The sequence below is a fragment of the Nipponia nippon genome, unplaced genomic scaffold, assembly GCF_047370975.1.
Source record: "Nipponia nippon isolate SJK-2023a ecotype South Korea unplaced genomic scaffold, ASM4737097v1 scaffold_3, whole genome shotgun sequence".
NCBI lineage: Eukaryota > Metazoa > Chordata > Aves > Pelecaniformes > Threskiornithidae > Nipponia > Nipponia nippon.
This window is the reverse complement of record NW_028262347.1, coordinates 55,713,767-55,739,577: the sequence shown is the minus strand read 5'-3', so window position 1 is coordinate 55,739,577 and position 25,811 is coordinate 55,713,767. Positions and strand designations below refer to the sequence as shown.

At 50.9% G+C, this 25,811-nt stretch overlaps 1 protein-coding gene across 4 annotated transcripts; it reads right to left on the bottom strand.

Moving 5' to 3' along the window:
* Window positions 1-1,095: 1,095 nt before the first annotated feature.
* Window positions 1,096-23,774, bottom strand: LOC104021657 (suppressor of cytokine signaling 1). Of its 4 annotated transcripts, none has more exons than XM_087766283.1 (4): window positions 20,890-21,001; window positions 8,997-9,121; window positions 5,062-5,668; window positions 1,096-1,210 (listed from the first exon to the last, which is right to left on the bottom strand). In XM_087766283.1, the coding sequence occupies exons 3-4, from the start codon at window positions 5,600-5,602 to the stop codon at window positions 1,152-1,154; spliced, it is 600 nt and encodes a 199-aa protein (XP_087622409.1). In that variant the 5' UTR covers window positions 5,603-5,668; window positions 8,997-9,121; window positions 20,890-21,001; the 3' UTR covers window positions 1,096-1,151. The 4 variants fall into 4 exon arrangements, with proteins under 4 accessions (XP_087622409.1, XP_087622407.1, XP_087622408.1 ...); XM_087766281.1 differs by lacking the exons at window positions 1,096-1,210; window positions 20,890-21,001 and adding exons at window positions 21,119-21,342; window positions 22,219-23,774 and having other exon boundaries at window positions 4,082-5,668; XM_087766282.1 differs by lacking the exons at window positions 1,096-1,210; window positions 20,890-21,001 and adding an exon at window positions 22,219-23,774 and having other exon boundaries at window positions 4,082-5,668.
* Between the last annotated feature and the right edge of the window lie 2,037 nt (window positions 23,775-25,811).

The window sequence follows — 25,811 nt, the reverse complement described above, 5'->3', positions numbered from 1 at the left end:
TTAATGATTAATGATGCAAATAAACATTTTCAGAGGGACATCAGGGTAAGGGTCCAAAACTGAGACCCAGCTGTGTGTACACAGAAGGTTTTGTTTTGAAGCTTGCTTACCTAGGAGGAGCTCATTTCCAAACACTGAGGATGCCCAAATGTTCATACATTTTTTGAAATGCTTTTGCACAAACTTTGTGGTTTTCAGTGAATCCTGATCCATCAAGGCAGATCCCTAATGGCATACAGACCCTTATGTCAGAGGTAATCAAGTATTATTACCAGAGCTGCCGGCTGTGGGGCCCCTCCTGTGCACACTCATGGGTACATATGGAAGTTATTAACAAGTTTCAGCAAAGGATTTTGGGAAATTAACCCCTGGGGCCCCAGAGCACTGCTAACAGACAGCTAGTCGGGAGCAGATGAAGAGCAGTTTCCTGCTGGATGCCTGCAGCGTCTTGGGACTGAAATCCAGACCCTTCGCAGCCCGGCAAAGGAAGCCCCTCTCGCAAGGACTAAACTTTTCAACTTCTGCTGTTAGGAAGAACGGTTGAAAAAAAACATCTGTGAGGCTGTATAAGTTTCCCGGACAAACTGAAATGAGTCAGCTGAGAAATGTATAACATAATGTATAAAAATGCAAACAATTTTCTTCTATTCCCTGAATGGCGCTCAAGAGGTTGTGAGGAAGTTTGTAATTTCTTTATAAGTCCCTTTAGGAGCCACCAAAAGAAACGTTTGGATGCGGGCCACCAGGAGCTGCTCCTACATGGCAGAGGGACCGGTTCAGAGGCAAGGTGATTAAAGTGAACGTCTCCCACGCATTAATGAAAGCAGCAGGACGTCGTTTGCAGTCACCTCGTGGAAATAAACTCTTACGGTTTTGTTTTGTACATCTTTTTCTCAAGACCTGAAAGAAAAGGGTTTCTCTTCCAACAGCCCAGTAGAAAATGAAGGAGGACTCTGCAAAGCCGGCAGCAGCCAATGCACTTTTCACGTTCCTTTTCTTCCCAAACTGGTTTCCTTTCTTGCACCAATCCTGATCTGCAAAGTGACCTCTCCTCAGGAATAATGAGGATACTCACCCATAATGGGCTTTAAACTTTCCTGATGTAACAATGCTTGGAAGTCATTCTCTGCTTTTCATCCACAGATCTCAAATCAATTCGCTACAGCCCTGCATGGAATTGACTTACTTGTAAGACAGAGATGAGCACTTGCTGTGCAATTAAAAAAAAAAAAAAAAAAAAAAAAGAACAAAATAAAGCAGACGTTATTAAAATCCAAACTATTTCCTCCTCCCTTGGTGTGATTTTCCTAAGGCACAATCCTGGCCGCAAACAGGGCTCTTCCACAGCCCCCAGCCATACAACCCAAGATGCTCGTTTTCGGCCAAATGAGAATGGTTCACAGCCAGGTCAAAGCAATCCAGTTAGAAAGCTCTTCCCTCAGCAAGCTATAACCACGGCCATAAAACAGAAGCATTCCTGTGCTCGGTTATAAATGTGGAAGAAATTAGCCCACTCCTTCCCCCCTCCCCGGTTTCTGAAGGGAAGGCAGCCAAGGTGCCTCGGCGACAACACCCCCAAAGAAGAAAAGGAGCGAGGGGACAGGCAGGGTGCCCGGGGCAGCAGACCCGGTCCCACTCCTCCTGCAGCGGGCAGAGAGGGCGGGCTGACCCCACCGAGGCAGGGGCTTACACCTGAGAGCCAGGGCACGGTCCCAAAACACAGGTGCCCGGAGCCACCTGAGATGCCCGCAGGGGCTGGCAGGGCAGGTGTAGGAGCTACCAGAGACTTGCGTGCTGCTGGAGCAATGTCCAAATTGCCCTGAGGGTGAGCAATGGGGTGGTGCACGAGACCAGGCCAAATCCATGGCAGGCAGCAGCACCCAGAGCACGTCCGTGACCCAGGGGTGCTCCACATAGCGTGGGGAAAGTAGGAGGGAAGTGTTTTTCCATCCACTAACATGCCACAGCACTTGGCTGGCGCTGGCGCTGGCACCATCCCAGACATGCCACAGCACTTGGCTGGTGCTGGCACCATCCCAGTCCCTCTGCAGGGGGCCTTGCAGGCACAGCACCTGCAGTGACAGCACCTCCCCCCCCCCAATCTCCTCCATGGCTAATCCCACCTCCCTGCCCTATGAAAATGCAGGACCACAGAGTTGTTCAGGGGAAGGGACCCCAGCAGGTCTCTAGTCCAACCTGGGGCTCGCACCGGGTTGCTCCAGGCTTGACCCAGTTGGGACCTGAAACTTCCAAGTGTGGAGACTGTATCTCTCTGGGCAACTTGCCCCCCAACCAGACTACCCTCATGGGAAAAAGGGTGTTCTCGTAGCCATCCTGGACTTGTTTCCCTAACATCTGCCACGTACCACTGTGGTGAGCCTGACTTCTTGCTGACCTCCTCGTAGGTACAGGCAGGCTGCTGTTAAGTCCTTCCGAAGCCATCTCCTCTCCAGGCTGAACAAGCCCAGCTCCCTCAGCCTCTCCTTGCAGGGCAAGTGCTCCAGCCCCCTCAGCTTCTTGATGTCATGTCACCCCCCTGACCTCACTCCAATTTATTACATTTTTGTTGCACCAGGGAGCCCCAAATTGGATGCAATACTCTAACTGGGGTCTAAGGACTGGCGAGTACAGGGAGGTAATTACTCCCCTCGTCTGCTGGCGGTGCTCCTGTTAATGCAGCCCAGGATGCTGCTGGCCTTTGCTGTCAGACAGCCTGCAGGAGGATTTAGCTTTGCTGTCTGCCAAGACCCCTGGTCCTTGCATGGGTTACAGTGCTCAGACAAGGCTGCTTCAGGAGCTGGAGATACCAATAACCCTGAGCGACAGGGTGTGTGTTTGAGCAGGGGATGCACAGGGCTGTTCTCTCAGGGTGGGTCGAACCCCAGCCTGCCTGATGCTGCCTGGGGTAACGCAGGGCACCTCAGCTCTCACCCAGGGAATCACAGCCTGACTCAGGCACCCGAGGGCTCCAATTTACCCACCTCTAATGGACCCAGCAACAATGACAGATTCAATCACCTGCTTAGCTTTTTGCCTTGTCCCTGCACGACATTACAGCTCCAGCGGCAAGCACCACCACACCTACATGTCAGCCACCACTGTGTGCATGTACCCTGTGACAGCGAACAACCCCAGCTCGTGTTTTTGCACTGGGCTGAGAGCCGCAGCAGCTGCAGGGCTACCCAGCTGCCCCTGGCCTCCCTGAGACCGAGAGGAGCAGGCAGCAGGGAGATGGCAGCCACTTCCCCAGCACTTATTTAACTACCTCAGTTCATAGGCCAGTGCCCCGAGACAGGAGGCCAGGCACCTTGCTGTCAGCAGGGCGACAGAGCCCTCCAGGGAATAATTCAGAGTGTCAAAGTTAGGCTCCTGTGATGAATCACACCTTGTATCTCTCTCTCTGTGCTGACCGCATGCTTTGGTTCCTCAGATAAGATACCTGAAGCCAAAAGAGCAAATTCAGAGTAATGTCTCTCCACATTCGTTTTTTTTCCCCCCGTACAGATCTGAAGGGGAAAGTCAGCATGAGCTCAGCAGGCTGCCCGCCTGGCTGTGGATCCTTGGTGGCACACAAAACGCTTTGGCTCAAATTTTACAGTATCTGAATTTCTCCTTTCACGTAGCTGTTTTCAGTCACTTATTTCAAAGACATCATACCTCCCTGCACCCCTGAAATGAACCATAACCCTATTTAAGCAGACTCTGTTTCTCTCATTTGTACTCATCCTCACCAGTTCGAGTTCACTGATGCTCTGCCCTGTTCTAGGACCTTGAATGACTCATGTTTTTTTCAAACACTCAGTACAAATTTTAAGGTACTAAAAATACTTCCGAAAATCTCACCCCTACATTTTTAGGAAGTATCTTACGTTTAGAAAATTCTTTTCTTGATTACACTATAAGATGAATTAAGATTATTGTTCCCAGCTAGGACCATTCATTTATGTCCTGCTTTTGGTCTTTGTAAGAAATTCACTTGTTCAGTTTCAGTTTGATTGCCATGTCTTGGCACTAAACTAACTGGGTTTCCAACACTGCAAGGGAATGAAAATATCATCATGTATTCATTGACTTTTAAAAATACGTATAAAAACATGTTTATTAAAATTTTTAAAAATCTTATATAAAAAATCCTTTGCCTTTTTTGAGGCAAAACCAAAATGTATTTTTATGCTCTGTAGGTGGCAGCAGCATACTATCAGATGAGCATAAGAAAGGGCACTGAATCCCATCTGTTCACACCCTCCCAGGGCAGACCCGACTCCCCAGACCGGGGTTACCTCCGCAGGAATACCATGCTCTTAGTATCACGTAACTCATCTGCACTCCCAAAAACCTGTTCAAATAAAGCAACGCAAAAGCCAGTGAAGCTGCACGTATCGTACATGGCTGCAATGGTTTCCCTCTAGTGCAAACGCTGGCCTCTGAAGTGGCAGGCATGGCATTCGTGCTGCAAGGAGCGAAACATGCTCCCACTCCGCCGCGTCGGCACATGGGTCGTGCCCACCAATGCCCAAGCTGCACTGCTGTGGGACTGGACTCAGCCATACCACTTCACGAGGGCACATTTGTAGGAGAAATGAACTGAGGCACTTTGGGATAGAGGAAAACACCAGGGCTGACCTGGGAGGACAGGCAACTCGCCTTCTTCTCAAACTTACAAATGGAGCAAAGAGCAGGACTTGGGGGGGTGGGGAAATCTGCTCTTCAGGTTGGCTTTACCCCAGGCATCTCTGGGGAAGGCCACGCACACTGTGCATGTACAAGGACACAGCTGTCACAGCCAACGGGTTCAAGCCCTGCTCCCCCTGCCCTCCCGTCCTCTCCCAGCAGCCAGTCCAGCCCCACCGGCATGGCGTGCATCCCACCAGCACAGCCACGTAACAGGCAGCTCCCTTCGTCTCCCACACACACGGCATCATCTCCCAGCCCGGGACGGAGAGGGGCTGGGAACGATGCTCCCCTCCAACCCTCCCCTTCTGCCTGGGGGTGAGACCACCTCCTCCCTCGGGTGCATCCCCGAGGGGCCCCCCAGCCCTGCCCCGTCCCCTGTTGCAGCACCAGCGGGCAGGCTCCGGCAGCACAGTTCTCGCAGTGTGGGCACTACCCGGCGGCTCCGGCACAGGGGCTCAGAGAAGACCAGGGGGGTTCCCCCCATCTCATCAAAGTGCAAGGGGTTGTTCCGGGTCCCCGCCACCACCAGCTCCAGCAGCCGGACCACGCAGTCTGAAAACCAGTTCTTCAGGCGGAAATAGCCCTCCTGGAAAGAGATCCGAAGGCTGACAGGCCCCGTCGGCATCCGCACGCTGAGGCTGAACAAGCAGTTCCCCTGCGAGCTGTCCCGCACCAAATAGGTGCCGACGGGCTCCCGCTGGAGCTTGGCGTGAGCCTCCCCCACGGACAAGGGGCCCCAGTAGAAGTCACTGGCCTGGAGGATATTGAGGGATCGCTCCAGGACCTCCCACTCACAGCTGCGAAACATCCGGAAACGATCGGGCAAGCCGGGGGGCGCGGGGCTGGGGAGAACGCTCCGATGCTGCCTTTGCGGACGAGAAACAGTGGCGTGCGTGTTGTGCAGATCATCTGGCCTCCCTCTGATCATCTCTCAAAGAGCCCATGGATCCTGGAAAGCTGCTGCCTTTACCATGCTTCCTCCTTTGCATCCAGCCTGCAGGACAGAAGGAGAGTGAGGCAAACCCAGTACTTTCTTCTTACTGGGCAAGTGAAGACACTTCACAGGGAGAAGATAGCAGCAAGAGTACCGAAGAGGGTACCAGGGAGTTACTGTATGTCCCTAACCCACAGCTGTAGGGACAACCAAGGAAATACATGCAGGAAGGGCTCCAGCTGGGTCCCCACCAGCGCAAGGTAGCACTTTACAGAGCTCTGCATCCATTGGGTTTCCGTGATTCACAGCTAGAGGCTCCCCAGCACACCCTTCAGCAGGCTGGTTTGAATCTAGCAGATCTTGGTATTTTGAGATTTCCCTCTGTTGGATGTTTAGGGGCTTTTCAGAGTGGCCTTGAGACTGGCAAGGGGAAATGACACCCCAAATCAGAAGGGAAAAATTTCCCAAAGCAGGAAAGTATCATTCACTTTGTCATTCAGTGAAAGGTGGCGGGGTTTCCTCACACCTCTCCAACCCTTTCTCTGACAAAAGGACAGACAACAGGACTTAGAAGAAGCAGAAGATGGGATGAGCCTTTCCCACCAAACCCCATGAACCACTCCCTCATCCCAGGACATGCCTGTTTCACTGTGTCGGAAGAAAGCAAAGGTCGTGGATCAAGACACCTTCAAGAAATGTTACACCATCAACTTCAGGGCTGGGACTGCCACGAATAAGACCACTTAACGCCGATACCAGACACTGCTGACATCCCAGGAATGGTCCTGCTATACCAGACGCTGCTGACATCCTAGGAATGGTTCTGCTCAGGCCCTTCCAGCCCCTTAACTGCTGTTTCTGCCAGAGAAACATCTTCCCCGGCCAGCAGACGATACTGCCCTCTCCCAGTCACCATCCTCCACTCATGTGCTGTGTTCAAAGTGCCCTCCCTTACTGTCACGACCCTGCTCATCTCCTGCACCTTGTGTTATCACCAGGCTGCCTGTTCTCAGAAATGCAAATTCCCGAACCCAGTGTTGCCATCAGCCATCCAAGTCATTTCAATTATATAAAAAAAATACATATTCTGCATGTGTGTGTGTGTGTGTGTGTATATGCATAAACATAAAAACCACAGCCCCAAGCCAGAGGCTCATTCTGTGTGAGAAGCTGAGCTGTTACATACCACTTCCCCAGGCCTGACAAGTCAGTAGCTCACCGCCAAACCCTGCCCTCGGTCCCTTGACATACTCCATTAACCCAGTCACACTCGCTGACAGCGCAGCCGTGCTCAGAGCAGAACAGACTGCTGACACGCAGCCTGCAGCAGAGGAAGAGAGGTGCTCCTCCATCTCCAGCAGTGCCCCCCACGGCAGACTCGTGGGAGCATCGGGGCTCGTAGCAGGCAGGCAGCCCCCCAGGATACACGCAGGGACCTGTGGAGGGCTTGTTCTGGAGGGAGAGCTTTAGGTTAGGTTTAGCTCCTTGCAAGCTTCCCCTTATCTTGCACCCTTTGCCAGCTATTCAAAAACCTCATGCTCCTTTTGGTGCTCATACCAGCTTGACGGCTGTGTGGAGCCCACTCTGTGCCCGGGGAGAGGACATGGAGTGGCAGGGCCAAACATCTTTCCCTTGCATGGGCACAGTAGTTTTAGAAAGGTGGCATCTGCCCAGCAATGCCTTGCCTACAGTCATCTTTTCGCTCTTAACATCTCCCAATACTTAACAGTAATACCAATAATGTAGTTGTCAGGTAGGTCTCCATACATGGAGCCATAAACACCCTTTCCAAGAGCAGCTTGGGAAGCTTCTCCAGTTTCTAATCCTCTGCTTTGCAGTCCGCAAGCCGCTAACATCCCTGGTACTGCTCTGAATGCTGCCAATCCTGCCCTTTAGCTACGTGTCACAGCGGGAGGGAAATTCCACACTTAGAGAAAGGTGGGAGGAGTAGGAAGGAGTTCATCAAGACGGGTTTTTTCTTTTCCATTTAAAAAAAAGAGGCAGCAGTTGAAAGCTGTTCAGCAAGTCAGAATAAATCTTAGGAGTTGATTTAGTGAGCGTAACGCAAATAAACACAGTCACCACGTGCAGCGACTAGGGTGATCTATCACCACCAAAAACTCAACACTGCAGGCGCCGCAAGAAGTTGCAGCATCTCTGCCCCTTTCCTTCTCCTCTCTGCTGGGCGAGGAAGCTATAGAGCCCTCTGACATTAGCTACTACAGAAAAAGAAGGTCATACTCCCGCCAGCTGCCTCCAGGGCTGCAGCTATAGCCTCGACCGGAGCAAGAAGAAACCTTGCTCCCACCAGAAGCCACTCTTCCCAAACAGCAACTTCTCTTGGGTCCAAATGGAAATTTTGCCAATCTCATGGGTCTAAGCTGGAAAATAAATTCAAGCAGGAAAACAGAAGCAGGCAGCTGTCTTTCATTTCCAGGCTAGTTTTAAAAATAACAAACAAATAGATAATTTGTTTAAGGCTGCAGATGCTATTTGACAGAAAAAAAACCCAAACTTGTTTGTCCCAGTTTTCAACCTTGAGTCATTCTTCCAAGTCCTTTAAGAAAAATCCACTGCTACTAGAAGTCTGACTGACTAAGAACTGAGACTGTGTCATTGTTTCGAATTCAAAGTAAATGCAAAAATAGCACCCTCACAATTTGTTCACTTGGTTTGAAATATACATATGGGTCAGAGCCTCGGTTGGCGTGAATTTGTTTAGCTTCAGTGACCCATTTCCAACAGATGACTGCCTGGCCTGCAGCGCAGTATTAGTTATATTAGTATTATCTCTAGAAGTGCTTCCTGATATTACCTTTAAGGTTCACTTTTAATGGTCAACAGGTCCTACGTGTACATGGCCTCCCACGTTAAGATGAGCAAACTCGGGATTAGGAATAAGCCAGCCCAGCGGTGTAATGAAATACACATGCATAATTAGTTCTGCTTCTGATTTGCCCCACCACAATTTGCTTTCCCAACCCCCTCTCCAAAAAACCCTAAAGCCCAAGCGCGTTACTACCTCCCTATTGCAAGACAGAACAGCGCTTGCAGCCAAAGCAATATACCCTAAAAAGCTATCGTCCCACTAATTAAAAGGCTGGATAAGTTTCCCCAGACCTTCCGATTTACTACAAGTTCAAGAGCTTTTCAAATTAAGTGCTCTTGACACAGGGCATTCTGCTTTCCTCTTCACTCACTACCCAGGCAAAGCAGTGTATTTCATTTAAGGAGACAATTCTAGTAAACTAGGGGACTGTATGCAGCCTTTGGTGTCAGCCAAACCAGCCCTACACCCTGACAAATCCAGTGTGTTCAACAGCACCTTCAAGTACTCAGCTATGATTTGTTCTTGCACTCTTCCTCCAGGACACCTGAAAGAGCTTACCTCTTTATATTTACCACCCATAGGGATGAGTTTCTGGACGTCAGGCCTGGAAACACTCCAAATTCAAGAGGTCCAACGCAGCACTTCCCAGATTTTGCAAAGCTTTACTTAAGAGCAGATCCATCCTTTGAAAAGAAGGAGACATTCATCAAACAGGTGACTAAGCCCTTTAGTTCTCCGTGAGGATCTAAAATACAACAAATCTGGGGACAGGTTGTCTGTCTCAACCTCTTTGACCTGTACTACTGTAGAAGCATGTATACAGCACTTCAGATAGCAACAGAGACAACAGATAATTGCTGTTGTTGTTGTTGTTGTCATTGTTACTTCCAAAACCATAAGCTGATTAGGTTCAGACAGCTCACAGATGGCCTAAGGACAAATGCAAAGACCATAAAGTTGCCATCATCTTCTGGAAGCGGGAACCATAAAACTCAAATGTTAAGAGATGATGGCAACAGGAATAAGCTTTAGGATTTGAAACAGCAAACTCAAACTTGTGCTCAATGCAACGCACAACATTTAGAGTATCTTATCTGAAACGGCGCAGGTAGCCATTCACTGCTAAGTTATCCAAAAAGCGACCCAGTCCGTTCCAGCCTGCACTCTTCTGCCCTGCTTCCCCAGCTCTCGAGGCTTTTCTTTCTCACCTTGCGGATAGAAAACTAAACCCACTGACCTGGCGGAGCAGCAGAGCATCACTTGTGCAATCGCGTATCTGTCAGTGGATGCATTAGCAAGCTGAAAAAAGGAACCCAGCCTTCTGCACGCCTCTCAGAGGCAGTCCCTGTAAGGCTCCACTTACACCTGTGCTCCATTACTTAACATCACTTCTCTGCATCCACCCCAGCGGACCCCAGACCAGGCATGCACCCCACAAGCCACGTAGACTTGCAACTAGCTGAACTGCAGGTCTATCCATTCTGCCCACTCCATTCTGCCCACTCCATTCAGTCTATCCATTCTGCCCACTCCATTCAGCTTTGACATCTCCCAGTTATCAATCCCGCAGTTCCCAGAGCAGTTAGATGGAGGCTGGGATAATTTGGAAAAGCTCCCCCTGAGGTACCCTCCAAGCCCTCGCAGCAGCGTCCCCATTCCAGGCAGCAGAGCCTGAGCAGGCATCTCTTGCTTGCACGTCTGCATCCCACAGAAATGCGCTGCCTACTGATTTGTGGCTGGAGAGGATGTTTCAAAGGAAAGCTCGAGCAAACGGCTGGAAGAGAAACCTCCCTGGTAAGAGCCAAGCACGCAGCGCTGTGTTTTAATGGTGGGCCAGCCTGGTTCCCACAGCCGCCACCGTCTGCCACACACTGGCACCAGTTTAAACCACACTGTCACCGCCATGGTGCATGGCTGCGCAGCCACACCAATGCCCCTTGTCGCGAGCGCCCTACCATGGCCAAGGCGACCGGGGCTGATCCAGAAAGGGCTCATGGAGGGGGAAGGGAAAGGCAGGAGACGCACAGACATACGTGCGCCAAAGAGCACAGAGGGAGCTGTGGTTAGGCGAGGAATGTGGTGCAGCTCAGCTAGGAGGACCAACGTTAATCACAGCCAATTCCTCCAGCACAAAGCAGGCCTAGGAGACATTGCAGCTCCCTTTATCTTTTATGCCACGGCTATAAATAGAGTTTGATGTGAGGCTGCCATTATGTCTACACACAAGGGAATACGTGGAAAAAAGAAAAAAACCCACACCACACACACCCCCCCAAACCAAAACTGTGTTTCCCTATACAACCAGCATTCAACTAGGATGCAAGATTTGACAAAATAAAATAAGCTGAAGCAGCACACACACTGTGACAGTTCCTGCTTCCACGCAATTAGAGATGCCGAGCAGGAGGATCCTGCATGCGGGCTCGGGGAACCAGCTGCTGGACACCTTGCAAGAGGACTGGTCTTATCAAACCCTTCCCAGCATTTTGGGGTTGAAGAACATACTTCAAAACCCACAAATAACTTCCCATGGATCTGATATTTAGGTTTTGTACTTCTTAGCGTATTTTTCTGTAATGTGTTTTCTGCGTTAACGTGACACTGATACAGGCTAAAAGGTTTTTATCCGAAGAAAACCCACAGGACAGCGTGATGCACGCCGAGTATTCTTCAAAGCAGGGAAGTCTGCAAGTATGTTTGGTTTCTGCATAACGTGCTTCAAAAAAAAGGAAGGTGGCAGTTTACAGGGAAAGCTAATCGCTCTTGCTGGACTAAGCGAAAGAGCTGCAAGAAAGACCCTGTTTTCAGGGTCTGCTCTTCACACCTTGGAAATACTATGCACATTCAGAACAACTACTTCCATATGAAACAGCCCCTTCCTTGTAGAAATAGCCCAGTGTGAAACTGTAATCCTGCCATTTCAGAATAACAGAGAAGCCACATTGCTTCCCCGAACTCGAAGGCTGCTGTGCAGTAGCCACAAGCAACTACAGCTTGTTCCACAGCAAGTAAAACTACCAAAACTACCAACTGACTCCTGGCAAAGACAGCTTCTATTGGAGACTGAATTTCTCCCCCCGCCCTGTAATTGGGGAAAAGAGAATTAAAAAAAAAAAAAAAAGTTAGAAAAAGGAAATCAGTAGGGGTTACTGCTAAGTTTCAAAGCTGCAGCTGAGGCTATCCTGCCATGCCTTAAGGAAAGAGAGTTGCTGTTGCTTACCTCTGGCCAACACAGCAGCATTTTTGGTAAGCGAGGAAAGCCTGGTCCCACTGCTCCTGACCCTTGCAGGTTCATAGTGAGCAGCCATCCCTGCGAATGTCAGTGCCTGCACGAAGCCTCAGCCCTGTGCTCAGCCAGAGAACACAGCCTCTGTGCGGCTGCCTTGCCTTGCCTTGCCTTGCCTTCCCTCCCTCCCCACTGCCTGCTGGCTGGGGAAGCAGCCCTCCAGGAAGGCAGCCGAGGATCTCCCCAGTTTGGGTGCAGAAATGAGGAGATGGGGAGAGGGCATGATGAGGAGGAAGAAAGAGGCTGTTGTGGTTTAACCCCAGCCAGCAACTAAGCACCACACAGCCGCTCGCTCACTCCTCCCACCCCAGTGGGATGGGGGAGAGAATTGGAAGGGTGAAAGTCAGAAAACTCGCGGGTTGAGATAAGAACAGGTTAATAATTGAAGTAAAATGAAATAGAATAGTAGTAGTAGTAGTAGTAGTAGTAGTAGTAGTAGTAGTAGTAGTAGTAGTAGTAGTAATAGTAATAGCAATAATAATAATAAAATACAATAATAATATACAAAGCAAGTGATACACTATACAATTGCTCGCCACCCGCTGACTGATGCCCAGCACGTCCCCGAGCAGTGATCACTGCCCCCCGGCCAACCCTCCCCAGTTTATATACTGAGCGTGACGTCATACGGTATGGCATAGCCCTTTGGCCAGTCTGGGTCAGCTGTCCTGGCTGTGCCCCCTCCCAGCTTCTTGTGCACCGGGCAGAGCATGGGAAGCTAAAAAGTCCTTGACCAGTGTAAGGACTACTTGGCAACAACTAAAACATCAGTCTGTTATCAACATTATTCTCATACTAAATCCAAAACAGCACTATACCAGCTACTAGGAAGAAAAATCAACTCTATCCCAGCTGAAACCAGGGCAGAGACCGAGACAACACCAGTCCCTCATGGCTCCCTATTGGAAATGCTCTGTCCCATCTCCCCGCCAAGAGGGGGATCAGTGCGAAGGACGCAGGGATGCCCGGGGCTGCCTACTCGCCTTCAGCTGGGGCAGAGCTCTGCATCCACCGGTCGCGGCTCCTCAGCCTCACCAGCATCCCCCTCCCCAGACCAGCAGCACAGGTACATTTCCTCCGTTCCAGCCTCTCTCAGCTAAATTGACTTTTTTCAGTTGTTCCAGCACGCTGTTTGAGGAAACGAGTAAATCCTGAGATGCGAAGGCCGTCAGCAGTCCCTGTGACAGCCGTGGTCTCTTATCAAAACCATCACGTTTAGCAGGAAAGGAATTCAAAGAAGCAGCTAACTCTAAGAAATGAGCAGTGTCTGCAGCTAAAACTGGTTCAGTATCATGATCAGAACTCGGATTTTAGAGGTGACTCCCAGGAGCTTAACCAACGCGAGCCAGAGCACAGAGGCACAGGGGAGAGATCCTCCTTTGGCTCTTAAGAAGGACTAGCTTCAGAAGATGTGAGTGGCCATTGAGCAGTACCAGTGCCTTCAGAGGAAGGGGCGAGGGTCACAAAGCACAAATGCACCACAACACTGAATTTTATAATAGGGGATTTCCAACACACAAAATAAAGAAACTAGTCCTGAGAGTCAAAAGTGAGAAGAAAAAAAAATTAAGTCATGAGAGGTTATTTAGGAAATCTTAAAGTGACAGAGCATGCAGACCTCCTGCAAATGACGGAGGAGACACGCTGCCTGGCTAGGAGGACAGGCTTGGGGGACAACACAGGTCACACCGCAGGTATTAGCTGTAGGTAAGATAGCTTGCAAGGGCCTCTGCCATGGATCGGAGGCACCAAACACACACACTACAAAACCACAGTTCCTGCCCAGATCTCTCTACAACCTCAATACTCCTTCAGAAGATGAAAAGCTAACCCTGGTGGAGCCGATATAAAGGAACATAAATTACTGACAGTAGGGAGCAAATTTACATGAGGATGGCTGTCATGAAACCGCGACAGTAGGTAGACAAGATAAACAAAACAAAAAAACAGAAAACAAATGGCATTTTCAGTTTATCAAAAAATGAAAACCTCTGGGGGAATCATTTAGTTCGCTGGGATACCAGCAAGCAGGGATGAGGACACTGCAGAAAAGCTACATAAGCAAGCAGATATTCTTTTTTTTTTCTTGCACAGGATGCTGAGGAGATTCCCCAGTATTTAATGCTATTTAACCTGAAGGGGGGGAAGGGGGTGCTCTATCAGAAGAGATGGGGAAAAGTGCCATTAAAGAGCAGAAAGTCAGTGGGAGACAGTGGACTATACCCAGAGATTTTGAAGGAATTTGGAAATGACTGGTTAAGAGGTAAAGAGAGGTGCTGTCTTAATCACATCAGCTGCTACTACCAATTGCCAGAGGGCTGCAAGTGTTGTAAGGAACATTTTTTTGACAGGCACTGCTAAGGCAGGAGCCGCACACGGCTACCTGACTGTGGGGGAGAGGCAATCCCTGGATAGGGCTCTCCATCAGGAAGATGACATCTGAAGCAGCAACAGCTGCCGGGACATGCCTTACGCTTCCCTGAAGCCTCCATGCCAGAAGCACGCCAAAAACCAAGACATGGTGGTGCACAAGGTAAACAGCATCCCAGGACCTGTAAAGCATATGGACAGAAGACAAGGAACAGTCGCACCCCGGAGTGATGGGAGGTGGAAAAGGGGTGTCCTGAGGAAACCAAGGCCATTTCAGCCCCTGCACATCCGATCACCTCTCTGCCGCGGAGCGTCCCTCCCTGTGACAGGTCGGTGGGTACAAGCAGCCCAAAGCCTCCCCCAGCTGAAGTGCGAGCGGCTCCCTTCCCCCTGCCTGTGCAAACACACACATTGACCCAGGTCCCTTTCTAGAAATCGTCTCCCCCTGTCTTCAAGCTGCCATTGCCCACGACACCTCAAACACTGGAGGTGTCACCTTGCCCCGCAGCAGGCAGCTTCCAGCCTCATGTTAAGTAAATCTAGGCAGCCAGCTGGAAAAGCGGCGAGACCCCTCCATCGCCTTCCCAGAGCAAACAGTGACAAAAATCACTGCACTCTGCAGGTCAGAGAAGACAAGAGGTCACTCAAAATTCGGCAGGCTGGCAAGCACCAGGAGGCCAGGTGAGACTCTGTCCTCACAAATGCAAGTGGATGCAGACTTGTAGGAAACCAAACTGGGTCTGTATTTCGAAGAGCAATGAATTAAGTGGCGCAGCTGACGAATGAGCCGAGTAACCATGCTGAGAGTTCATTAAGGAAAGCTCTAGCTCCGAATGCAAAAGCAGTCATTAAAAACCAAGAAGCAAACACGAGCATGAAGTTGCAAAATGGATGGGTGGGAACCTAACAGTAATGTCACCACCTGAGATAATATGTTCAGTTCCAGTCACCTTAAATAAAAACAGATAGAGTTGAAACAAAGGGGATGGGCCTAAAGATGGGTGCTAAGAAGTCACATGCAAGTGTTCAGACAGAGACTGGAGAAATTTAATGCTCAATTTAGAGAGCAGACAGATACAAGGGGATGCAAGAGAAAGATACAGTACAATTGGGCTGTTCTTTTTATGCTCTTTCATAAAACTAGAAGAGAGGAAGTTCAAAGGTGACTGAGATTAAAAAGTAACTAATTTTAAAACTCATAAAAGGAAAAACTCCAATCACATAGACATTAAAATGCTGCTGCTGGGGAAAGTGAGAGAGCTGATCTGAGGAGTCTCATTTCTCTTCTTTCTCAAATGTCTCTGCTTTGTCTCTGTAAAGTACCCACCATCCTATACTCAGGCAGAGGGATCCAGCAGCAAAGAGCTGGGGTTTTTTAGCATCACCTTTTTAAGCCACCTCTTAACCATTCAAACTTTACATAAGACTAAAGGGAGTCCAGCACAAGGCGTAAATGTCCTTTAGTCGTGCGAAACTGAAGAAGTAAACAAAGGCTTATAAAGTCACTACAAGGAACCAACTATGGACCTGCTGCAGAGTAGCTAAAGCAGCTCAGCCCATTTTTTCCTCCTTTTTAAATGACTAAAAAGAGCAGCACCTCTTGCTTTTATGTACTGACTTGAATATTGGTGTGCATCCTACACAAATGGCCGTTTCAGTGATTACTGCTAAAACAGCTCTGAATCAGAAATGGCTGTGGCAATGAGGTTAGAAAGAAATATTCCTTCTGTCTCAGCATCCCCTTGAGTGGGGCTCTTGGTCCACTGTGTCACTTAGCTGGGCCTCGGAGGATGAACACAACTTCTAGCAAGGGGGACTGGAGAATGTTTCTCCAGCTCTGGCTTCCCTCTCTCCACATCCCAAAATCTCTCACCAGAAAACAAGGAAGAACTTGTTTTGAAGAATAACATGGATTAAGAATAACATTGCCGGTCTGTCAAAAAGCATAATCAAACCATTCCTGCGGGCATCTGTGCACATCACCACAAGCGTGCCAACCCAGGCAAACCTATGCCGACCCCCCCTCAGCTGTAGCAAGGCACCTTCAGCAAGCTGCGCAGAAGCCCAGCTACGTGGTTCCAATTGCAGGAACAGGAACGGAGATCTTTGACATTTTCCAATTGCGAATAGTCACACTTATTTTCTTCCCTGACAACCTTAGCCTAAGTTTCCAAATAAACTGTACTACCGAGGAAGTACGAGAGTAGATCCAAACTGTTTTGGAACTGCAGAATCACACACAGACACAAAAAGCCCCCTGTTGCACAAGTCACAATCTGAAGTCAAAATTTTTCTTCAGCATTTGCAGGGGATGAGGGGGAGGACAAAAACTCTCTGCTAAGACAAAGGCAACTGAATGCTGACAGCTTAACCCAATTTTGCCAGCCACAGCTCCCAAAGAACCAATGTAAAGCTAAAGCAGCCTATTTGCAAACTTAATACTGGCACTGTTCAGTTCTCTCCCTCATCCTTCGCATGTGTTTGCGAACAAGCAGAGGCACAGAAAGTGCACGGGGAGCCGGAAGGGAGAAGGCAGAGAGAATGTGCATTATCAAAATACCTTGAGAGCAGTTCTTGGAAATGTGCAGCCTGCAAGCCTGTATCAGACGCTCATTTCCTGTGAAGTGCACACAGGCCTTTTCATTTCTCCACCGAAGAGGACAAAAATAAGGGGGCAGCTCTAAAGTCTCCAAAGACAACACAAAACCAGCATTTAGTGATTTTACTAGAACTGAATTAACATTTGTATACTATTAAATACCTATCAAACAGAAGCAGAGATTCCCAGAAGTTTAAAAGTAGGACTTTCTACACTTCTCACTTCTAAATCTTAACTTGAAATCTTGCACTTGGTCGGGGGGGGAAATGAATTTTACTCGAGTCATTTTGACCACCCACTAACACAAAGCCACCAAATCCTGCTACATCAAACACCACTGCACTTTTTTTTTTTTTTTTTTAAAGTCTGAGACCGATTTCAGCAAAATGGTGAGCTAATAAATACCTTACTGAGGCAGAAGGCTGCAGGATATGCACACATGCAAACCAGAAGAGCAGGCCGTAGTGAAGCAGACTGACAGGATAGAAGGGCGTAAGCTGATATGCCTGCCTTCTGCCTCTACTTACATGTAATCAAGGATCTAATTAATGTAGCATTTAGCTGCATTCTTTTAAATAAATATATGACGCCTCCTAATGACATGCACATTTAATACCTTTACTCTGTAAAAAGGTATCATCATCCCTGTATGGCATACTCAGCTCTTGTACCATCCACATTTTCATTTACAGAAAGAGATGCGGGTGCCCACCTCTCCCGGCTTGCGAGCTTTCAGCAAACGCCACCAGCCGAGGTCTGCAGCGGCCTGCAGTAAGGGCCCAGGAACACGCCACCTCTCCTCAGCTTTTATTAATCTAACCACAGTGTCAGCCTGACCCAAACAATGCCATATTTAAGTACTGGCACTATCTGTTTATTGCTGACCAAACTAAAGTAGGAGAAACCAGGAGGGAGAAGCCAGTGGGTGGTAGGGAGAGATGGGGGTGGCGAGGAGCTGCAGGGAAAGAGTCGTAGGAAAGAGCGAAACCCCAAGGAGGACGGAGAGAAAGAGGAGCAAGGGAAGAAACACAGCTCCAAAGGCACATTTTCTCCTTTGTTTCTCAGCAAAACAACCACAGTATTAGTGACAGCAACTAAGAATTTACACCACCCAACTCCAGCTCTATCCTTGCGCAAACAGACCACCTACTTCACAGAAATCCCAGTTGGTTCGATGGTAAGAGGCACTGGCCGCATATTTGAAGCTGTCATCTGGAAACTGAATTTGGCCCTCTCCGAGCAGGCACGGCAGGGGCAGGGACACACATCTGGGAGGATCTGCAGAAGCTCAGCCTTTCCCTGGTGCTCCTCTATGCCTGCTTTTGGGACCCCAGCACAGTTTACCTGTGCCTTCCAATGCAATCTTAAACAAAAGCCTCTCAACCCCACTACATTTAAGTAAGTGATAAACAAACCAGGTTATTGAAGGACATAGAATCATAGAATCGTTAAGGTTGGAAAAGACCATTAAGATCATCGAGTCCAACTGTTAACCTATCACTGCCAAGTCCACCACTGAACCATGTCCTCAAGCACCACGTCTATCCGTCTTTTAAATACCTCCAGGGACGAAGACTCAACCACTTCCCTGGGCAGCCTGTTCCAGTGCCCGACTACCCTTTCGGTGAAGAAGTTTTTCTTAATATCTAACCTAAACCTCCCCTGGCGCAGCTTGAGGCCATTTCCTCTCGTCCTATCACTCGTTACTTGGGAGAAGAGACCGACCCCCACCTCACCACAACCTCCTTTCAGGTAGTTGTAGAGGGCAATAAGGTCTCCCCTCAGCCTCCTCTTCTCCAAACTAAACAACCCCAGCTCCCTCAGCCGCTCCTCATAAGACTTGTGCTCTAGACCCTTCGCCAGCCTCGCTGCCCTCCTCTGGACACGCTCCAGCACCTCGATGTCCTTCTTGTAGTGAGGGGCCCAAAACTGAAAACAGTACTCGAGGTGCGGCCTCACCAGTGCCTGGTCCTGCTGGCCACACTATTCTTGATACAGGCCAGGATGCCATTGGCTGCCTTGGCCACCTGGGCACACTGCTGGCTCATGTTCAGGCGGCTGTCAATCAACACCCCCAGGTCCTTTTCCGCCAGGCAGCTCTCCAGCCACTCCTCCCCCAGCCTGTAGCGTTGCATGGGGTTGTTGTGACCCAAGTGCAGGACCCGGCACTTGGCCTTGTTGAATCTCATACAGTTGGCCCCAGCCCATCGATCCAGCCTGTCCAGGTCCCTCTGCAGGGCCTTCCTACCCTCCAGCAGATCAACACTCCCGCCCAACTTGGTGTCATCTGCAAACTTACTGAGGGTGCACTCAATCCCCTCATCCAGATCATCAATGAAGATATTGAACAGGACCGGCCCCAACACTGAGCCCTGAGGAACACCACTTGTGACCGGCCGCCAACTGGATTTGACTCCATTCACCACCACATACAACATACTGAATGATAACAAGGAGCACACAAATAACAAAGGCCCAGATCCCAGTCTAGCTCAGGAAAAGATGGGAACCTGTGTGGGAGGTTGGCATCCCAGTAATCCCATGGGTTTGTGCCCAAGAGCCTTTCACTCTGGAGGGGACAAGAATCTGTACTTCAACAACTATGTTTTAAATCACATACCCAGCAGAATCGCTCACGAACACAGAAACAAAGCTTGGCTTCATCTGCAGCGACTGGCCACATCTCGTCGTAACTTGATTCAACCAAGACCAACATTATGTGATAATAGAGCCTCAGTCCCACAAACTTCTGTGCATGTGCATAATTTTTAAGCACATGACCATAACTCCGCTGCGACTGAATGGGCTACTTGACGTTCACGCAGCATCTGAACTGCAGACGCCATTGTTTGGAGAAAGAAGATATGCCTGCATACCCTCTTAAGGGCACCATCAGCAGAGAATGAAACATCAGGAAACTAGTTATTTCTGATCCCACCCCATTTTACAGAGTTGAGCACGGTCAACATGTGACTGGGTTTTTCATTTAAGTTCTCTGAGAGCTGCAAGGACAAGAACTAGCAAACGGCACTGTCTGGACCACATAGTCCTAAATAGCAGCTTGCTAACAATACTCTTTACCCTCAACTTTCCAGAACAATGGTCAAGCCACATCCCCCCCCTTCACCCATGCAGGGGAAGAAAAAAGCCAGGGACGTTAATTTAACATTCTTGAGTTCCTCTCAGCAACCTCTGGGGTTCATCCAGATCCTGTTTCCAAGCTTCTACTGAGCAGGAAGGAATACACACTTAAACTAAATTTTAAAAAAAGGAAAAAAAAAAGATCCTAAGAGTAGCACGAGCTGAGGTTTTAGGTGGTAAGTATTCCAAAATTCTCAGTAAGAGCGTGTGTGTTTGTGGGAAAAAGTGAGTAGCAGATCCTACGTGGCTGCGAGCACCATGACTCAGATTGCATAAAGAAGGAGGGTTTAGCGATAACCTTTGCCGACGAGCCTTTTCATGGGCGCGCAGCACTGATCTTCTGAGAAAAGGCAGGTGTGAGGCTGCGTTCTGACTGTGCCGGGTCTGGAGGATGGCGAGTTCCTCTGCCTTTCAAGGGCAACCCCAACGGGCACGCACGCTCCTGGTTCACGGTTACCCCGTTCCCCTGTAACGCCTTCGCTTCTGGCAGGCGGCTCGCTTTGCCAGCTAAGACTAAGTGTAACACCCTGCGCACCACTTCTCCAGTGGTTTATGCGAAGGGAAAGAAGTGGGGTGAAGACCACGCTACCCGCTCCCCGGACCCATGCGGCTGCTTCCCGACAGACCCATCTGAGGCATGACATAATTTGCAGGTTTCGCTTTAGAACAAGCGTCTCCCTGCCCTGATGCTATGGAGAACACCTTGACGGCAGGATAAGCCCCAAGCCCCACCGAGCCTCCCAGGCTGCTCCCAGCACCCCACCGCCACCCCAGCATGGCACATGGCTCCCTTCAGGGCCGGCAGTGAGTTGCCGGCACCCCAAATCCTCCCCTGACCCCCCCGGGGAAGGCACCCCAAGCCCCAGCACGGCTCTTTCTTCCCCAGCCAGCAACAGCCCCGACGCCCCCCGGAGCCAAACCAGCGGGGGGCTGCGCCCCCCGGCTCCCGCCCTTGTACGGAACCAAGGGGGGACCGGAGGAGACAGACAGACAGACAGACAGACAGACAACACCCCCCCACAAAGGCCGTTTTCAGTTAACGCCGCACAACTTACTCTCGGCACCTCCGGGGCCGGCGCTGCCGCCGGTGCGAGCGAGCGCTCAGTGCCGGGGCGACAGCGGCGCTGCCCGGCCCTGCCCCCGCCGCCCCGCCGCCGCCGCCGCCGCCGCTCGCCCGCCCCGAAGCGAAACCGAGGCGGCCCCGCTCCCCGCCGCCCGGCGCCGCCGCGCTCCGCATCCCCCCGCCGGCCCCTCAACTCACAAAGGGGCCGGTGCGCGGCTTACCGGAGGCGGCGCGGCTGCCCGCCGGGCCCTCCTCGGCCGCGGGGCGGGCGGGCGGCCGGGCGCCGCGGCGGCGGCGGCTTCGGCTCCGGGGAGCGGAGCGGCGCGGAGGGGAGAGGAGGGGAGGAAACCCCCCGAGTGTTTCTTTTCCGAGGAAGGAGCCACGGGGGAGGGGAAGGGGAGGGGTTTCTCCCTCCTCCACCACCCCGTCTTTCCACGGCGTGGCTCTTGCAAGGGGAAAAAAAAAAAAAAAAGTAAAGAAGAAAAAAGTTTGGGTTTTTTTTCAAAGAAAAGTTGGACGGGTTGGGGGAGAGAGAGAGAAAAAGAAAAAAAAAGCGGCTGTGAAAGCCCCTCCGCTGCGGACTGGCAGAGGAACCGCACCGGGAGGCACGGCAGCATCCACCGCCCCCCGGGACCCGCCGGAGCCACGCACCGCCCCGGGGAGGTGGCGGGCCCCGACGGCAGCAGCGGGGTCCGGGGCCCAGCCCCTCCTCCCCGTTACCGCCTGCTGCCCTCCCGCACTGGGCTGGGGCACCGGAGCTCGCAGGCACCGGGGAGCGGGGTGCTGCGCCCAGGGCTGGGGCCGCAGAGCGACGGAACGGCGGGGCGGGGGGCTGCCCGCGGGGCCGAGGGGCTGTGCACAGGGCCGGGGCAGCAGAGCCAGCAAACGAGGGCCCTTTACACCAGCAGAAAACGGGGAGGCTGTCCCGGCCTTTACCTTCACCGCCAGAGTTCTCCCAGCTCCTCTCGGGCACTGCGAGAGCCCCCAGAGGGGCACCGGGCACCCCGGCAGCGCAGAGCCTGCGGCAGCGTAAGGCACGCTTGAAGAGTGTGCCTAAAAACGCACGCTGTTGCCTTGGTGGGTTGAATGAAAATACTGGAAATCACGGAAAAAACAGGAAAGCGCGCAAAAATTTTATGATGTAAAACATAAATAGTGCACTCCACGGTGCATACCGTAAGCATAGTATTGCTCAAAGAGAACAGACGTAATAGGAGGAAAGATAAACTTCGCAATTCAGTCCAAACCCCATGGTTGTTAAAGGCCTGGCCTGCAATTAGGCTATGACTTGATTGCACCATTGGAGCTCTCATTCACTTACATGCTTTCTCCAGGTCCCACCAAGACTGCTGCACGCCTTCCCCGGTGCGCACGTGCCAGGTGAAGTGCCCTGGTGGAAAAAGCTGTACGCAAACACGGGACGCAGACATGCTCTGGCTGCTCTGCGCCAGTCTAGCGATGCGAAGCAGCTGTAACGCCGGGTTGAGCAGCTGACTAGAAGAGCTTTACAGCTGCTTTGCGATGCTAGGGAGCACGAAGCAGTCAGAAACACACCACTGAATCTGAGCTGTAGCCTTGCCAGAAGTGCCACTGAGTTTTCGAGACATCAGTCCTTGTTTTTTCTTTCAACCAAGCACGAAGGTGCTGCTGACCACAGAAGAATTTCTGAACTTCCATAAGAGTCTGGGCAAAGCGCTCAATTCTTTTTCAGGGAGGCTTCAGTGGGAGGACTTGCTGCTGGAGCCCTAAATCACAGCAGAGACGAAGTGCTCATCTGTTCCATTTTTGGTTTATAAGTAGGCTTGTCACACTTTTCTTTGTGTTTTTGGATGGCAACTTCAAAAATATCCTGTGGTTTACTGTACAGTTGCCTAGTAGGGAGTCCGTTTCCCTCTGTGGATATTTATAGCATTTATTGGGTGACTTCATAGACTCTTCAGCCACCTTGTCTTAACATTAAATGGACCAGTCTAATTCTGCTTTTTATTCTCCCTCTCCGTCTTTGCCTGCAAAACGTAACAACCAGCCTCACTGCTCGGAGACTGATTGTGGGTCTCGCTCTTCTCTCTCTCATCCACTTGAAACCATGACCTCGCAGCAGCTGCTGAAGCATATTGCAGCAATCCTCTTCAGCAATAAAAGCTGGTGAGACGTGTCACGATGGCACCATTGACCACAATTTTCCAAAGCTCAGACTTGACTCACAAGGACCAAAATGTGTTCGGGATCGAGGTACCTCTGAGGTGGCTTCATTATAGGTGGAAAACACAAGGATGCTGAAACAGCTCTGTGTCCTGTGACACAAAGGAGGAGACGGCAAGCAAACCATGCTCAAGCACCGGCTTTGCTAGTGCTGCATTTCTTCCCTGCTAGCCTGAAACCAAGCCTGGATGTGTTTAAGGTGAAAAACAAGCCCTGCCTTTAGTGAGTTTTCTTAAGAAAAAAAGAATACAAGGAATTCCCTAGAGCCCAGAGACTCCCCACTCTCTCACCGCTGGATTGAGGCTTTTTTCGCCCAACTGCTTTCAGCGCAGATACCCGCCTGAACGGCTCTGTGCGATGACCCTGAGGATGCAGACAGGCTAGTGGTCCTGCCCTGTGCAACCTGCTTCGAACACTGCCCGCTGGTGCATCTCTGGAGAAAGCTGGATCCATCCTAAAGGCAGGGTTTCCAAGATGCCCAGGAAGCTGATGACAGCGTGGAGAGGAATAGCTCCCTAGAAGAGGCCAGGATTTGTTCTTATGGTTTACAAGTTTTATCCTACCTATCCTCATTTTTTGCTCTGCCTAAGGATCTGTATACCTTCACTATCGCTGATACTAAAACGTTAAAAACCATTAAACGTGAAAGCGTTACTTGATAGAGCTGCTGATGGATTGAACCTTTTCCAGAGAGTTCTGTTTGAAGTCCAGCTGCTGAGGGCAGTAGGTCTATTCTGCCTTTGGATCATAGTTCTGCTTTCTGGCATTTCTCTGCTTGTTCTTCAGCAACCCCCAAATCTTTGGTAAGTTCCAAGATGTTGATACCCAACAGCCCAAGAGCCAGTAACACCCTAACAGCTTCGCTCTTTCTGAGCATGTGGATTCCTTATGGCCTGCACAAGGTAAAAAGAGCCACAAGCTACCTATGTGCCCCTGTAGTTTGGGAGGTGTGGGAAGAAGAAAGGTATTTTGGGGCAGGTCACTGCAAACTGCTGGATAAAGATGGTTTTCTGAGAAAGCAAAAGGCATGCATTGCCCCAGAGGAAGGGAGAAAGTAATATGGCGTAGAACAGAAAAGACCAGAGGTAGAGAGAACGAAGCTGGAGAAAAACGAATCTGGAGAAGAAAGGAAGAGAGGTGCAGAAAAGTGAAATGAGAAGAACGTAGAGGAAGATGGGTGAACATGTTAGACGTGTCCATACTGCTTTGCCCTTCAGCCAGCAAACCTCGGAGTGGAAGCTCAGCTGGGGCTGGAGCATCATCTCCAGATGATGGGTGACCCATTATTTAGGGGTCCTTACTGGGCCCCCAGCCAGACCCAAACGTGCTGTCACCTAGCGGTGTGCAGACTGACTTTGTGGACGGGACATGAGTGGGAGGTGAAACACACTGCACTCCCTCTGCCCTGACGATGGAGTGATCCCAGTGGCCCAGACATAACCTGGGGGGTTCCTGCCAGGTGGTCGAATGGGGAGGAAAGGGAGAGAAGAAAGCATGGGGCAGGCCTGGGTACCTTGGCATGAGAGGTGACGCAGGCAGTGCATGAGATTTGGTACAGAGAGGAGGATGGAAGGATGCTTGGGGAGTGGGTAGGAAACGGCTGCCACAATCTCCTCATGTGCTGTGAGTCCAGCCTGCAAACAGTACAAAATGTACAACCTTTGACTGCATACAGCCTTAGGTGGTTTTCCCTTTTGACCCTTCCTCCTCTTTCTAGGTGGTACCTCTCATAACTTTCCAAAAGCCACCTTTTAGGAGATGCTAACAGTAAAGCATTAAGAAGAAGAAGAAAAAAAAACCAACAACTACACAAAAAGACAAAGCCAGGAGGACAAAACCAACATACAAAAATCCCCCAGCCCCCTTCCTCCCCTCCCCCCTGAAAAAAAAACCCAAACAAAAACACCTTTCTGTGGTTTAGAGCGAGCAGAGGCTGTATTAGTTCAACTCTTATGAGAAAAATTAGCAAGAGTAGTGGCCCCTTTGCGTGAAGCGGTGGCCAGGCCCCTCCTTCCCCTCTGAGAGCAGGGCTCTTCTCAGTAACGAAGAGAAACTGCTTTCCAGGAAAACGAAGGTACAGGGGCTGCCCAGAGCGTAGTGACCTAGCGCAGCTGCGGGGAGCCATGTGCCGCTGCTTGCAGGCTGCCACCCTCCGCCACGGAGCTGGTGTGCTTCCGTGCTGAGCGATGCTGCGTCTTGCAGCGGGCAGGAGCGCTCGGCATGGGCAGGTTCGAGGGTGGGGAGCCATAACCAGTGGTGCAATGGGCACCCCACACACTGCTGCCGCCGACGTGCCTTCATTCCAGTCTGCAACACCCTCTGCTGTTCCGGCTTTCCCCCACAGCCGCAGCGGGCACCGTGCTCATGCAGTTCAGCCTGCGCTGCCAGCCCGGCACGGGGTTCCTGCACGTTCCTCAGCTGGGCCCGAGGTTCACGGAGCAGCGGGGAACATGGGTTCTCCCAGCACTATCGGGCAACGTTGCAACCTGACATGCCTGCAGGCAGCAAGGGCGGGAAGCGAAGCTGGGAAGCCGAGCGAGCGACACGCTGCTGAGACCGGGCGCAGCGGTTGCCATCGGGAGGCTGGGCTTCACAGGGTGGGTGCTGCGGGGTGCAGCGGCCCGGAGCTGAGCTGCAGCAAGCAGCGGCTGGGCAGAGGTCACCCAGCGGGATGGAGGGATGCTTTGCTGGTGGCTGTTCAGGCTGCTTTCA

Excerpts from the sequence above, each read along its gene's own strand:
- LOC104021657 (XM_087766281.1), bottom strand. The coding sequence starts at position 5,602 with ATGATCAGAGGGAGGCCAGATGATCTGCACAACACGCACGCCACTGTT.